This window comes from Procambarus clarkii, chromosome 43 (assembly GCF_040958095.1).
Source record: "Procambarus clarkii isolate CNS0578487 chromosome 43, FALCON_Pclarkii_2.0, whole genome shotgun sequence".
NCBI classification, from domain to species: Eukaryota; Metazoa; Arthropoda; class Malacostraca; order Decapoda; family Cambaridae; genus Procambarus; species Procambarus clarkii.
Genome location: NC_091192.1, coordinates 2,249,960 through 2,266,801, shown reverse-complemented (window position 1 = coordinate 2,266,801; position 16,842 = coordinate 2,249,960). Strand labels below are relative to the sequence as shown.

At 44.0% G+C, this 16,842-nt stretch overlaps 1 protein-coding gene across 1 annotated transcript in view; it reads right to left on the bottom strand.

Moving 5' to 3' along the window:
• Positions 1–16,842, bottom strand: part of Nelf-E (negative elongation factor E) — a 93,137-nt gene that overhangs the window by 11,788 nt on the left and 64,507 nt on the right. The window contains exon 5 of the mRNA XM_045738433.2: positions 15,420–15,474. Coding sequence (XP_045594389.1) covers positions 15,420–15,474 — 55 coding nt within the window. The remainder of the gene's footprint in view (positions 1–15,419; positions 15,475–16,842) is intronic.

Genomic DNA, 16,842 nt, shown 5'->3' with positions numbered 1-16,842 from the left:
AAGGGGGAAGTGAGTACTGAGCAGTACTCAAGACGGGACAACACAAGTGACTTGAAGAGTACAACCATTGTGATGGGATCCCTGGATTTGAAAGTTCTCGTAATCCATCCTATCATTTTTCTGGCTGTCGCAATATTTGCTTGGTTATGCTCCTTAAACGTTAGGTCGTCAGACATTATTATTCCCAAATGCTTTACATGCTGTTTTCCTACTATGGGTACATTTGATTGTATTTTGTACTCTGTACAGGCATACCTCAGTTTAAGAGTTTAATTGGTTCCTGGAGACGCCTCGTATTCCGAAAACTCGCATTCCGAAGCTAATTTCCCCATAAGAAATAAAGGGAAATGAATTAATCCGTTCCTGACTACCCCAAAAACCCCCACATCAAACTAAATTTTTATACCTAATTCATCTAAATAAACCTACAAAACTATGTTCAAGTTATTACTTACCTTGCTGTTGAATGCTGTAGGCGTATGGAAGATGGTGAGGAGGTGGGAGGAAGAGAGGAGTTACTGTTTGGAAGGAGAGTCCCCTTCCATTATCACATCAGGCAGTGAGGACTTCACTGGTATGCACACACTGCACATTTTGCCTGCATACCACTAGGACTTGCTTGTTTTACTAAGAATTTGTCTAATGACACTTGTTTTTCCCTACATTTTAACACTTGTCTGTAGTAAGACATCACATTGTCATTTAAAAGGTCAATGCAACGGCCTGCTACAGCTTTATCTGGGTGAGTTTTTTCAACAAAACTTTGCAGTTCTTCCCATACTTCACACATTTTCTTAATCAAGAAGGGACATCCTCTACTCACAGCTATTTTCTTAGGTTGAACCTTACCAATGGCTTTCTTGAGACCCATGGCAAGATATATAATGACAACTTTTATGCTCAAATGGCCAAAAAACCGATAAAAAACTGTAAATCCTTGTGAAGAATTCAGGTGGGATAGTCACTGGACACGAGACACTGGTAAACTGAGGCGCGATCGCCATGCCACCACGCGCCAGTCGGCCTGTACACGTATCAACAAACTCGCGTTCCGAGGTAACCCTCGCCTTCCGAGACATATTTTCTGAGGAAATCCTGCTCGTCTTCCGAAAAACTCGCATACAGGGACACTCGCATTCCGAGGTACCACTGTATTATGTTTAAGGTTCTCATTTTTACCGTACCTGAGTACCTGGAATTTATCACTGTTAAACATCATGTTATTTTCTGATGCCCAGTCGAAAACTTTATTAATATCAGCTTGAAGTTTTCAATGTCTTCAGCCGAAATAATTTTCATACTGATTTTTGTGTCATCTGCAAAGGATGATACGAAGCTGTGACTTGTATTTTTGTCTATATCTGATATGAGAATAAGGAAAAGCAGCGGTGCAAGGACTGTACCCTGAGGTACAGAGCTTTTCACTGCACTTGGACTAGATTTTATATGGTTGGCCATTACTTGCTGAGTCCTGTTTGACAGAAAACTGAGTATCCAGCGTCCTACTTTACTGGTTATTCCCATTGACTTCATTTTGTGTGCTATCACGCCATGGTCACACTTATCGAAAGCCTTTGCGAAGTCCGTGTATATCACATCAGCATTCTGTTTTTCTTCTAATGCCTCAGTGACTTTGTCGTAATGCTCAAGTAGCTGTGAGAGGCACGATCTTCCCGCTCGAAATCCATGTTGGCCTGGGTTGTGAAGGTCATTGGTCTCCATGAAATTGGTGACCTGACTCCTAATCACTCTCTCAAATACTTTTATGATGTGCGATGTTAGTGCAACGGGTCTATAATTCTTTGCCAATGCTTTGCTCCCTCCCTTGTGTAGAGGGGCTATGTCTGCTACTTTAAGTGCATCTGGTATCTCCCCCGTGTCCAAGCTCTTCCTCCACACTATACTGAGTGCCTGTGCTACCGGCACTGTATTTCTTTATAAATATTGAATTCCATGAGTCTGGACCTGGGGCCGAGTGCATGGGCATGTTTTCAATTTCTCTTTAAAAATTTAGTGCGCTCGTGTTGATATCAGTTATATTTACAGGGGTTTGAATATCCCGCATAAAGAAATTGTCTGGATCTTCCACTTTCATGTTGTTTATTGGAGTGCTAAACATTTCCTCATACTGCTTTTTTAGGATTTCACTAATTTCTGTCATCCTCCGTGTATGAACCTTCACTTGTATGAATAGGTCCAATACTTGCAGTGGTTTTTGCTTTTGATTTTGCATATGTGAAGAAATATTTTGGATTTTTCTTTATTTCCTGAATTGCTTTCTGTTCTAACTGCCTTTCTTCAGTTTCATATGAGTGTTTCAATTTTCGCTCGATTTCTTCAATCTCCCTATTTAAATTATTCCTTCTTTGACGGGAAATTCGTGTCTGCATAAGCAGTTCCGTTATTTTTTTCCTGCGTTTATAGTGTCGTCTGCGTTCTCTTTCTATGTTAGATCTCTTTCTGGCTTTCCTCAAAGGAACATGTTTCAGACAGACTTGATACGCTTCCGAAGTCAGTTTTTCTATTCCTTCTGTAGGACTTGTATTACTTAGAACAGTTCCCCATGTTTGTAAGTTCTCTGTTTATTATCTCCCAGTCTATCCGTTTATTATTAAAATTGAATTTACTGAATAGCCCCTCTCGCTTTATCAACGTTTTAGGTCTATTCTGAGTATTGATGGTCGTTTGCACTTCAATGAGTTTGTGATCTGAGTATGTGGTATCTGATATCGTAATGTCTCTGATAATGTCTTCATTGTTCGTAAAGACCAGATCTAGAATATTTTCATTTCTCGTTGGCTCCGATATCTGCTGATTGAGTGAAAATTTGTCACAGAATCTAAGTAGTTCTCTAATCTGTGGTTGGTTAGGTCCTGATAGATATCCTGGTATAATATTATTGTTTGCTATTTTCCACCTGAGACTAGGCAAGTTGAAGTCACCTAGGAAGATAATATCAGGTATTGGGTTCTCCAAATTATCAAGGCTATTCTCTATTTTGTTTCTCTGTTCTGTGAATTCCTCAGCCGTTGTATCTGGCGGTTTGTATATTAGAATAATCACTAAATTTATTTTCTCTATTTTTAATCCCAGTACCTCTACTACCTCATTTGTAACGTTTAGGAGCTCCGAGCATACAAGGTCTTCCCTAATATACAGACCCACTCCTCCATGTGACCTAATTTTCCTATCACACCTGTATAGGTTATATCCTGGAATCCAGATCTCACTGTCCAACAATTCCCCTCCATGGATTTCTGTGAAAGCTCCAAATACTGCATTTGACTCTGTAAGGAGGCCATTTATGAACTGTACTTTGTTGTTTGTTCTTGTTTTCAGTCCTTGTATGTTGGCAAAGATGAATGAGGTTACTCTATTAGTGATAGTTTGACTGGGAGACTTTTTCGGCAAACCCATTATGCGTGGACATAATGAGTTTGTTCTGACCAGTACTGATTGTTGTAGGGCAGTTGCCTGTCGTAGTTGTAGTTCCCTTTCGGTGTGTAATTGTATCTAATTCTGGAATGCAAGTGGGTCTGGCATCCAGTTCCATACACTCTCCATGCTCCTCCTTTTGAATTCTCTTTTGGTCTGGTATAAAAAATTTATAGAGTTTCCTCCAAATTCATTATCCTGCTTGCCACTCTTTATGTAGCGTTCCGTGCCTTTCACGTGAAAGTGTGGGCAGCTGAGGTCATAGCATTTTCTGTCCTCCAGTGAGGTTTGGCACATGTCAGGATGGAAAAACCTAAATATTGATCCAAATCGACACTCACCTTTCCTAAGCATATTTAAACATTTTTTGGGATGTTGGTAACTGCATTCTAATCCTTTCTTATTACCAGCATATTTATGTCTGCATATGCCCTTTGCATAAAATTTGCATAAGTCTGTTCTGAATTGCTTTATCGGGAACCGTCGTAGTGTCTGTACCTATCGAGCTGTCAGTGCTGTCTGTTACACTTTCTAGTTTACCGTCATCTACATCTGGGCCTTCTGAGTCAGAGTTTACAACTTCCTGAGTTTCAGCCTCAGTTTCATCCCTGACTATAGCCTCCGCCCCTGGTATATTAGAATTATTGTTGTTCCTTTCCCACTCCTTCTGGATGGCTGGTAGGCTTCCAATGAACAATGTTTTCCGTTCATGCATCATGTTATCTAGAAGGTTTTTTAGGATATTCCAAGCTGGCAGGTCATTTTTACACACCCAGAGCAAGTGGCCAGCTCTCAGTGCCGTAGTGTTACTCACTCCTGTACAAGCCAAATGAAATCTATTCTTACAGATATAACATTCAATTCCCGTTGCCTTCGACTTTAAGGAGATGTTACAGTGGCCACAAATTTGTTCATTTACTCCCATTTTGCCTTGTTTTGTTGTATATATCTATATATTTATAATATTATATGTATACCGTATATTTCTAACAATATATATATTTATTTGTTCTACTGTATGGTCAGTACTTATCGCACGGTCGAGGGTGAGGGTCCCAGAGGCTGTACAGTTGACACGTTGTCCCAGGCCGCGGCTGGAGGCCGTCAGTTGCCAGTTACTTGGGTTATAACACTGATATATTAATTCGCCTGTATTACAATAAGGGATTTCCTGCTTTATTTCCGACTTGCAATAGTATTCACTTCTCTATTACTAATTTCTCGATCCACATTCCCCTATTACACTTGTTGGAAACCAATTTGCTAGTAAGCACACCCACACACACACACAGAGGGAAGGAAGAGGTGGGGGTGGTGTAGCTCTGCTGGTAAGAAAAGGCTGGGATTTTGAGGAGATGGATATTCAGGGCTGTGAAGGTTTCAGTGACTACATAGCAGGTACTGTAACAAATGGAGGGAAAAAAATTATAGTCGCAGTCATATATAATCCACCACCAAATGACAGAAGACCTAGACAGGAATATGATAGAAACAACATGGCCACCATTAACATAATAGAAAGAGCAGCTTCTGTTGCTAGCAGGAATGGATCTGGACTACTAATTATGGAAGACTTCAACCATGGGAAGATAGATTGGAAGAACAGAGACCCGCATGGAGGACCAGAAACATGGAGAGCTAAGCTGCTGGACGTGGCAACAAGAAACTTTCTAAGCCAGCATACCAAAGAGCCAACAAGAATGAGAGGAGAAGATGAACCAGCAATGCTTGATTTGATATTTACCCTAAATGAATGGGATATAAGGGAAGTTAAGATGGAAGCGCCCTTGGGAATGAGTGACCACAGTGTATTGAACTTTGAGTACCTGGTAGAGCTAGGACTTATCTCCCCCCAAAAAGAACTAGGAATCAAAAGGCTGGCATACCGAAAGGGGAATTATGAACAGATGAGAAGTTTCCTAAGTGAAATACCTTGGGACACAGACCTCAGAGACAAGTCTGTACAGGGTATGATGGACTATGTTACCCAAAAGTGTCAGGAGGCAGTAAACAGGTTCATCCCGGCCCAAAGGGAAAAATCCGAGAAGCAACAGAAGAATCCATGGTATAATAGGGCATGTATGGAAGCGAAGAAACTGAACAAAAAGGCGTGGAGGAACTTCCGGAATAACAGAACACCAGAAAGCAGGGAGAGATACCAGAGAACCAGGAATGAGTACGTCAGGGTGAGAAGAGAAGCAGAGAAAAATTTTGAAAATGATATAGCAAACAAAGCCAAGACCGAACCAAAGCTACTCCACAGTCACATCAGAAGGAAAACAACAGTGAAAGAACAGGTATTGAAACTTAGAACAGGCGAGGACAGGTATACAGAGAATGACAGAGAGGTGTGTGAGGAACTCAACAAGAGGTTCCAGGAGGTCTTCACAATAGAACAGGGTGAGGTCACTGTGCTAGGAGAAAGGGAGGTAAACCAGGCGGCCTTGGAGGAGTTCGAAATTACGAGAGAGGAGGTCAAGAGACACCTGCTGGATCTGGATGTTAGAAAGGCGGTTGGTCCAGATGGGATCTCACCATGGGTACTGAAAGAGTGTGCAGAGGCACTTTGCTTGCCACTCTCCATAGTGTATAGTAAATCACTAGAGACGGGAGACCTACCAGAAATATGGAAGACGGCGAATGTGGTCCCAATATACAAAAAGGGCGACAGACAAGAGGCACTGAACTACAGGCCAGTGTCCTTGACTTGTATACCATGCAAGGTGATGGAGAAGATCGTGAGAAAAAACCTGGTAACACATCTGGAGAGAAGGGACTTCGTGACAAATCGCCAACATGGATTCAGGGAGGGTAAATCTTGCCTTACAGGCTTGATAGAATTCTACGATCAGGTGACACAGATTAAGCAAGAGAGGGCTGGGCGGACTGCATTTTCTTGGATTGTCGGAAAGCCTTTGACACAGTACCGCATAAGAGGCTGGTACATAAGCTGGAGAGACAGGCAGGTGTAGCTGGTAAGGTGCTCCAGTGGATAAGGGAGTATCTAAGCAATAGGAAGCAGAGAGTTACGGTGAGGGGTGAGACCTCCGATTGGCGTGAAGTCACCAGTGGAGTCCCACAGGGCTCTGTACTCGGTCCTATCTTGTTTCTGATATATGTAAATGATCTCCCGGAGGGTATCGATTCATTTCTCTCAATGTTTGCGGACGATGCTAAAATTATGAGAAGGATTAAAACAGAAGAGGACTGTTTGAGGCTTCAAGAAGACCTAGACAAGCTGAAGGAATGGTCGAACAAATGGTTGTTAGAGTTTAACCCAACCAAATGTAATGTAATGAAGATAGGTGTAGGGAGCAGGAGGCCAGATACAAGGTATCATCTGGGAGAGGAAATTCTTCAGGAGTCAGAGAAGGAAAAAGACTTGGGGGTTGATATCACGCCAGACCTGTCTCCTGCAGCACATATCAAGCGGATAACATCAGCGGCATATGCCAGGCTGGCCAACATACGAACGGCATTCAGAAACTTGTGTAAAGAATCATTCAGAACTTTGTATACCACATATGTCAGGCCAATCCTGGAGTATGCAGCCCCAGCATGGAGTCCATATCTAGTCAAGGATAAGACTAAACTGGAAAAGGTTCAAAGGTTTGCCACCAGACTAGTACCCGAGCTGAGAGGTATGAGCTACGAGGAGAGACTACGGGAATTAAACCTCACTTCGCTGGAAGACAGAAGAGTTAGGGGGGACATGATCACCACATTCAAGATTCTGAAGGGGATTGATAGGGTAGATAAAGACAGTCTATTTAACACAAGGGGAACACGCACAAGGGGACACAGGTGGAAACTGAGTGCCCAAATGAGCCACAGAGATATTAGAAAGAACTTTTTTAGTGTCAGAGTGGTTGACAAATGGAATGCATTAGGGGGTGATGTGGTGGAGGCTCACTCCATACACAGTTTCAAGTGTAGATATGACAGAGCCCGATAGGCTCAGGAATCTGTACACCTGTTGATTGACGGTTGAGAGGCGGGACCAAAGAGCCAGAGCTCAACCCCCGCAAACACAACTAGGTGAGTACAACTAGGTGAGTACAACTAGGTGAGTACACACACACGGTGGGGGCACGGGACGTGGGCCTATGGGGTGGGTTCTGGCACCACGAGGTGGACTCCACACAAAATTCACTTGTTATTTCCTTAAAGCACAAAAGTCGGATGGCAACCACAATGGTATATTGTTTAATATGTTGAGATGCACTTTATGAGTTATCTGACTGTGTTTAGTTCCTGTATCACTGAAATATCCCGAGATATATATTGTTTTTCACAGAGCTCGTGCTCTCGTGTGCTTCCCCTCCCCACACGCTACGGACATACAGTTCCCCACCATCCATCTAGTCCCCCTTCACCATCCATCCATCCACCCTCCTTATCCATCCACCCCCCTAGCCATCCATCCAGTTCCACCACCATCCATCCAGTTCCCCCACCGTCCATCCAGTCCCCCTTCACCATCCATCCATCAACCCTCTTATCCATCCAGTTCCCCCTCCATCCGTCCAGTTTCCCCACCATCCATCCATCCAATTCTCTCACCATCCATCCAGTCCCCCTTCACTATCCATCCATTCACCCCCCTTATCCATCCATTCCTCCATCCAGTTTCCCCACCATCCCTCCATCCCATTCCACCACTATCCCTACATTAAGTTCCCCCACCATCCATCCATCCAGTTTCCCCATTATCCATCCATCTTGGGACCCATGGCATGATATATAGTAAGAACTTTTATATTAAGAAAAAAAGCATTCAAACAATGAAATTCTTCACAAACAATTCAAAGCACAGCTGCAGTCGTCACTACGTGCAATAGACTTGTAAACAAGAGTGCTTCGTCCCGCACCCCCAACACCACGTGCTCGTTCAAATCACACGCGTACGAACAGACGTCTTTCAAGTAAACCGTCGTCTTCTAATTCAAATTTTAAGACGAATTTGACGTCGTGTTCCAAGAAATTAGTCTTCTAGGGCAGTCGTCAACCAAGGTTCCACTGTATTTGTTTACAGTTACTGACATCGTTTGTAACCGTCACACACAAGGCATTTATAATTACAAATGGTGCCTCGAGAGGATTCAAGCAGAATTCTCTATACAGTATACTATATACAGTATGCCTTTTCTAATGTATATAGAGTATGATTTATTATTGTATAGTTTAGTACTGTACTGTATATAACAATGAAATACAGTATTCATGATTTACATTGCTAAAAAAATGCATTACATAAATGCCTCCTGAAGGCATCACCTGTTGTCCCGAATCCATCACCCAAACAAACTGGGGTTGGTCCCAAATGATTTGCCGAATCAAGGTTGCACTGTAACTGTACCGGTATACTGACAAGAAAAAAACAGCTTTGAATATAATAAAACACCACTACCTGGGCAAGCCCCATTGACTCCCTGAAGCTATCTCAACTGATATGTGCTATATTAGTTTGGGGTTATCAGTCACAGGAGTCCTAATGCCTACCAGGGCCCACGAGCCAGAACCTGGCCCCCACAGAGAGGTGCAGGGAGCAATAGCCTATGAGCACTTTACATTAAATGTATGCCATAATTGCCATCAATTGAGCAAGGCACCGAGAAAGATAGGCGAAACAAAACTGACCACAATCTGGTTGATACCTGGTTGAGAAAACCAGTAAAATTGTGACCTATGTCCGAAAAGAGCAAAAGAACTCCCCTAGGAAGAAAACAAACAAGCAACACTTCATCCAACTGGCACTCCTGCTCATTAGTGCTACCCCACGGGAAAGGGGAACCAGCTCAGGTGAGCCGGATGCCCACCACCACAGTTCTTAAACGATGAAGACCACCGACCAGAGGGAGGGAAGGAGGGAGGGAGGGTATCAGGGAGTCTCCAGTGCTCACCCAGAAAATGGCATTTCATTACATTCAATGCTGGTTTTCTGTGGGGAGCTCCGTCGGCTTCCTGAAGCTAACTACCCACAGATAGGTAAAAAGAGGGACTTACCTGGGAGGCGGCAGCACTGCAGGTCACAAGTTGAAGTATAGACTGACAGCCGTGACAGACTCCCCGGACATTCACAAGATACCTGGCAGCCAGGGCCCTGTTAAAGCTCCAAAACCCTGCATCTGAATGTTAACCCAGGACATTACCAAAACAGCTGCAAAAGCAGCATTCTTCCGATCATCATGGGCATGAGGGTAGACCGCAACCTGGCTAGACTTAAGTACAATACCGACCACCTGAGACACACAAACTATTTAACAGGGAACCAGGAAAACCAGATCCACCGAGAGCGTGTCCACTGTCACCGAACCAGAGGCTCACAGTAAGCAATGTAAAGCCGTCACCGGACACTGCACATGATGCAACCTCGGCCTAACCAACAAAGCCTCCACCAACAACGGACCCCTCCAGAAGCCCATCTCATTATTATCCAGAAAGGTAGAAGACTGCAAATGAACAAAACACCCATCAGGACCAAACAAACAGAACCCACAGCACCAGAGAAGAGCATGAAGCTCCCAACCCAAGCCCTAGAGGCCAAAGACAACAAAAACAAGGGGGTTACCCAAAGCAATCACGAACCAAAGAGAGCACGACAAATTGAGAGGGAGGAAAGAAAAGAAAGAACCTGATCCAAAGACCAGGACGGCTAAGGTAGTGCATGAGCAGGCCGGAGGTGAAAAAACGCACAAGAGCTTGCAGAACGGATCAGAAGTGACATTCACCCCGAATGCAAGCTGCAGCGGCTCTACCAACGCAGCATGATAAAAAGCAACAGTATTCCGCATAAGATGCCGGTCCAGAAAAAACTAAGAAATGACAAGACAACCATAACTGACTCAGATGAAACCTGACAAAGGAAAAGGATATGGCGGAAAGATCACCAAGAAATTTCAGCTGTCGCCGAGACAAAGACCGCAGGTGGGACACCATCAAAGAAGCTACTCAATGACAATACAAATTGCGAAACACACGCATCAGAAAGACCTGACACGTAGAAAGGAGCAGTAAGGTGAACCAATGAGGTTCCTCAGTGGCACAATCTGCTGAAAGAGGCTTAGCCGCAAAAAACTCCCGGGTTTGGACACGGAGCAAGTAGCGCCTGAAACCAAGGCTGGGCTGGCCACCATGGAACCAGGAGAACCACTCTCCCCCGATATGAATCCAGCCATGCTAGAACCCGGAACAACAGCTGGATCGGGGGTAAGAGGTGCAGGAACCCGCAACGCGACCGGTCCTGCCAAAAAGCATCTACCGTGAGGGCCTCGCAGTCGGAGAACGGTGCCACGTACAAATGGGAAGACGCCAAGACCACGCCGAAGTGAAGAGATCCACCTCCAGGCACCCATACGTCCGTCTGACAAAGCCAAAGGAAGGAGGTGGTGTCAACCATCCACTCTGTGGAGAGAGGAATGAAGCATGACAGGCCATTTGTCAAGACATTGGACACACCCTGAATGTGAATGGCGCAGAGAGTTTTACCCCAAGAACTTAGCAAAAGAGCTACACGAAGTGACTAGCCCTAAAAGAGCCACAGATGAAAGACCCCATCCCCAGTCGAGCCAATGAACCATGCGGGAGAAGTTCAAAAGGAGCCGGATCACCGAGCCCCATGGAAGACAGATCTGCCACATCACCTGCCACACGGCCGCAAACTCCCGCACTGTGCTGTGAGCTCAAAGGAAGGATGCTGCACAATGCCCCTGGCTGGGCTGGCGAGCGCTGGTCACAAAGCTCTAACCGAGAGACAAGGTGTCCATGAACACATCGAGCAAGGGAAGAGGAAGGTGCCATGGCAGTGAACCCCCAAAAAACCTGAAGAGGATGCTGGAGATGCAGCAACCAACAAGAGGACACCTTGGCTAGCAGACAAGCAGACCAGCAGGGAGCCCACATTAGCCAGTCATCGAGGAAGGCTGACAGCCAGGAAGACGCAGGATCCTCTTAACGCACCCGATCAGTGTAATAGGAACCGAACTCAAACAAAACCGGATCCAATACAGAGGCAAAACAGTCTCACAGAAGGTGTGCACCGAGGGCATCCTGAACCTCCACAGGGGGGAAGCTGAGAGAAAGAAAACCTCTGAAAAGACAAACCCGAGGAACCCAAGAGCACCCAGAAATGAACCTGGGGGAGAGGGGGCGGAAAAGCCCTACATGCTGCTTTTGCTGGCAGATAAGACACACAATGTTAATTAAAAAACTATTAATAATTTATTTATTTATTTGTTTATTTTAAGATCCGACCCCGAGGATACAGAAGTTATGAGTATACAAGAAGCCCAATTAGGATGGAGGACTTGAGTATGTTGTAATTACCAAAGTCTAATTACCTAAGTGTAGTTACAGGATGAGAGCTACGCTGTGGTGTCCCTTCTTCCCAGAACTCTGTCATATAATGCTTTGAAACTACTGATGATTTTGACCTCCACCTTCTCAATTAACTGGTTCCAACTATCTATCACACTGCAAAAGTGGATTTCTTATATTTCTTTGGTAGCTTTGTTTAGTTAGCTTAAATCTATGACCTCTTGTTCTTAAAAGTTCCAGGTCTAAGGAATTCTTCCTTATCAATTTTGTTCATTTCCATTTCTATTTTGTATGTAGTTATCATATCTCCTCTTTTCCTTCTATCTTCTAGTATTGGCCTATTTAATGCCCCTAACCTCTCCTTGTAGCTCTTTTCTTTCAGTTCCAGAAGCCATTTAGTTGCATGTCTTAACACCTTTTCCAGTTTGTTCATGTGCTTCAAAGATATGGGCACAATATAACTGCTGCATATTCCAACTTTGGTCTGACAAAGGTCGTGAACAATTTCTTTAGTATTTCACCAACAACGTATTTTAAAGAAATTCTGAAATTGGAAAGTGTAGCATTGACTCCTCACATAGGAGGCTCCTCTATATAATCCTCAGGTGAGAGTTCTCTCTTTAGAACCACTCCTAGATGTCTTTATCAGAACTTTTAAAGGTTTTTCACATAATATTTTGAGGGTTGTGTGTGTGGTTATATTTCCTACTCCACATTCGATAACATGACATTTATTCACATTAGATTCCATTTGCCAAGTGGTACTTCACACACTTATTTTATCCTAGTCTTCTTGAAGGGCATGACAATCATCTTAAGTATCTTATCTTAGCATCATCAGCAAATTTGTCAATATAATTTTGTATTCCTTCTGGTAGGTGGTTTATGTAGACAATGAACATTACTGGTACAAGAACTGAACCCTGTGGTACTCCACTCGTGACATTTCTTCAGTCCAATACATTGCCTCTGATTACTGCTCTCATTTTTCTGGACGTTAGAAAAATTTTCATCAATGTTAGAAGCCTCTCTGTTACTCCTCCAGCATGTTCCACTTTCCAGAACCTTTACATGTTACACACAGAAATCACAATAACGTGATGCATCAAATGAACAAATCCACAAGGGCTCCATGTCGTAGCTCAGTCGATTAAGGCAGTGTCTGGGATGCTCTTGGACGCAGGTTCGAATCCTCGTCACCGCCCTTGTAGATTTGTTCAACCTCTTATGTTCTTATGTAGGACTTTGTCTAAAGTTTTTTTTTTAGGTGCCGAGTTGTGCTTGGCTACACTTGCCCATTTTGATATACACTATTTGTGTACTGCTACTGTCATTTTTTGACCCTCTTGTGTTTTCTGTACACACTTGTTCCCAGAATTTTTTTTGTTTTCTTCCTTCATATTTTTGACATGGCCTGATTAATGTGCATACAGTATTCTATTTTTAAGTTCTCATTTCTGTGGGGAGCCTCGTTGGCTCCCTGATGCTATCCGAACTGATGTGTGCTATATTAGTTTGGGGTCATCAGTCACAGGAGTTCTTATGCCTACCAGGGGCCATGAGTCAGAACCTGGCCCCCTCAGAGAGGTGCAGGGAACAATAGCCTATGAGCACTTTACATTTAAAGTATGTCATAATTGCCATCAATTGGGGAAGGCACCCAGAAAGATAGACGAAACAAAACCGACCACAATCTGGTAAAAATTGTGAACTATGTCCGAAAAGATAAAAAAAAAAAAAACTCCCCCCAGAAAGAAAACAAACAAGCAACACTTCATCCAACTAGCATTCCTGCTCGTTAATGCTCCCATCCCCCCTCCAAAGGGAGGAGGGGGGAGCCGACTCAGCTCGGTCACCTCTGGCCTCGATTCCCTGTTCTGGATTTTGCCCTGTGTGGCTATATCAGCAGTATGAGTGGTGAGTAGCATGTGCGTAGGGTTATCTTCCCTAAGTACTCTATAAGCACTACCCCTGCATTTAAGGGTTATCTTCCCAAGGACATTTTGGATTCACTATCATTTGACGACTGTCGCTTCACGTTGCTCTCTGTCGACATACCCTGGTGCTCTCAGGGTATGTCGGGGAGAGGGGGGGTCTTGGGCTTTCATCTTGCCCCGGGTGGGGAGTTATTGGCTGGGCGGGGCACACTGTGGCTGGCGCAGCTTGTACATGCAGCGACCACAATTATCTCTGGCTGCCAGTTTCTTTTCTAGCATTTTTGCTTTTTGTTAACAGAGATGGTCTTCCTAGTTTTTTATTAGGCAAGTCTTGGCTGTGTTGGTGGTCTTCCTCTGTTGCGCCTCGAGGTTTCAAAGCTGTTACTGGTGGTCACTTTGTCGGCAGGCAGACAGGGTTCTACCAGCTTAGCTAGCCCCAATGCCTCAGTTTCTCATAGGGCTGACTCACCCTATGGGCCTTGGAAAACCTCAGTGGGCTTGGGGATACCATGGAGGCATCTTCTGGGTCCTCTCTTACCTTGTGCAAAGTTTAAGGTTGTTATGCCTGTGTCACCTTGGGTCACGTCTCTCAGCTTGTGGCCTCGTCTTCATTCCGACTGCCTGTGGTTTCTCCTCCCTGGCAAATCCCTCTCTTCTCCGTGGGGTAATTAGCTTCAGGGAGCCACATGGGGCTTTCCTCAGAAACTCAGCATCGAATGGGTTTCTGAGGAAAGGCATCTGGTTTCTTTCGCCTCTTTCTGGGTAAACCCTGGTGGCTTCCCGATTCCTTCCCTCCCTTCCAGGCTATCTTGAGGTTATCTTGAGTTATCTTGAGATGATTTTGGGGCTTTAATGTCCCCGCGGCCCGGTCCTCGACCAGGCCTCCACCCCCAGGAAGCAGCCTGTGACAGCTGACTAACACCCAGGTACCTATTTTACTGCTAGGTAACAGGGGCATAGGGTGAAAGAAGCTCTGCCCATTGTTTCTCGCCGGCGCCCGGGATCGACCCCGGGACCACAAGTCCAGCGTGCTGTCCGCTCGGCCGACCGGCTCTCGACCAGTCATTGAGTAGGGGGGTTTCATTTGTACATCTGCTCCAAAACTAGCTTCATAGCATGGTGGGTACCCAGCAGCTCTGCCCCCCCCCCCCCCCCCATTCCACCTAGCAAACTAGTGGAGGAAGTGCTAATGAGCTCACTCTTATTTTGAGAGATTTGTTTGCATGTTTACATTGTTGGGAGAGTTTCATTTGAGGGTTCTGAGGCTTCAGTCTCTTTGAACCCAGCAGTGATCTTTATTGCTTCGCCGATTTTTGGAAATGTTTTGTAGTGGGGTGAATGTCACTGGCTCTCTGTACCTCTGTGAGGGGATGCCAGGTTCTGGTCCCCAGTACGCCAAACCCAACACCATTGCTGAATGGATACAGTACAGTAGTTGGGAGTTGAGGCACATCTTAGCCTCAGGGAGCCACCGGGGCTCCCAGAAAGAGACGTTTCATTACGTTCATGCTTGGTTTTCCTACAAGTTGATGCCTCCTCACCCAAAAAATGGTACAACTGATAATGGTTATCTAAAACATTTTTTTTTAATATTTTACAATACAATATGAATGGTCACAATATGCAGGCAACATGCCATGTACTCTTAAGAGGAGGTTATACACCTTGTACATATATATATTTGATGTCAGTAAAATGTTAAATTCCTAACCAAATGAACTTTATACTTACTTCTGCAATTGATTTTTCTGCAGATTCAACCTTGTCAAATGTAACAAAACCACAGCTGCAATAAAAATAATCATAATTAACAAGAACATAATAATTTTAATCTTTAAAAAAAATTACAGATCTCATAACTGGTTGAACTATATACATCAATTGCTGATGCAAAACCAGGTTGCACCTTGGAGCAAGAATTGAAACTTGTAGCCAAAAAATAAATAAATAAATAAATAAATAAATAAATAAATAAATAAATAAATAAATAAATAAATAAATAAATAAATATTACACACACACACACTATAAACCACTCTCCCATGACTTGTACTCACCCCACTCCCAGGTCTTCCTCCTGTTGTCCTGCTGGCGCATCTAAGAAGATTGATGCGATTGTGTCCCTGCCATAGGGCTTACCTGCTTAATAACTGCTTGATGGGGTTTTGGGAGTTCTTCTACTCCCCAAGCCCGGCCTGAGGCCAGGCTTGACTTGTGAGACGTTTGGTCCACCAGGCTGTTGCTTGGAGCGGCCAGCAGGCCCACATACCCATCACAGCCCAGTTGGTCCGGCACTCCAAGAGAAAACTAGATTGTTTTCCTCAAGATGATGTCCACGGTTCTTCCAGCAACATTTCTGATGCTCGCTGGTAGGACATTGAACAACCGTGGACCTCTGATGTTTATACAGTGTTCTCTGATTGTGCCTATGGCACCTCTGCTCTTCACTGGTACTATTCTGCATTTTCTTCCATATCATTCACTCCAGTACATTGTTATTTTACTGTGCAGATTTGGGACCTGTCACTCCAGTATTTTCCATATGTATATTATTTGGTATCTCTCTCATCTCCTTTCTAGTGAGTACATTTGGAGAGCTTTGAGACTATCCCAATAATTTAGGTGCTTTATCGCGTCTATGCGTGCCGTATATGTTCTCTGTATTCCCTCTATTTCAGCAATCTCTCCTGCTCTGAAGGGGGAAGTGAGTACAATACTGAGCAGTACTCAAGACGGGACAACACAAGTGATTTGAAGAGTACAACCATTGTGATGTTATCTCTAGACTTGAAGGTTCCCATAATCCCTCCTATCATTTTTCTGGCTGATGCAATACTTGCTTGATTATGCTCCCTAAACGTTAGGTCGTCGGACATCATTATTCTCAAATCCTTGACATGTTGTTTTCCTACTATGGGCAGATTCGATTGTGTTTTGTACCCCGTATTATGTTTCAGATCCTCATTTTTGCCGTATCTGAGAACTTGGAATTTATCCCCGTTAAACATCATGTTATTTTCTGCTGCCCAATTGAAAACTTTGTTAATGTCTGTCTGTAGTTTTTCAATGTTTTCAGCAGAGGTAATTTTCATGCTGATTTTTGTATCATCTGCAAAGGACGACACGAAGCTGTGACTTGTATTTTTGTCTATAT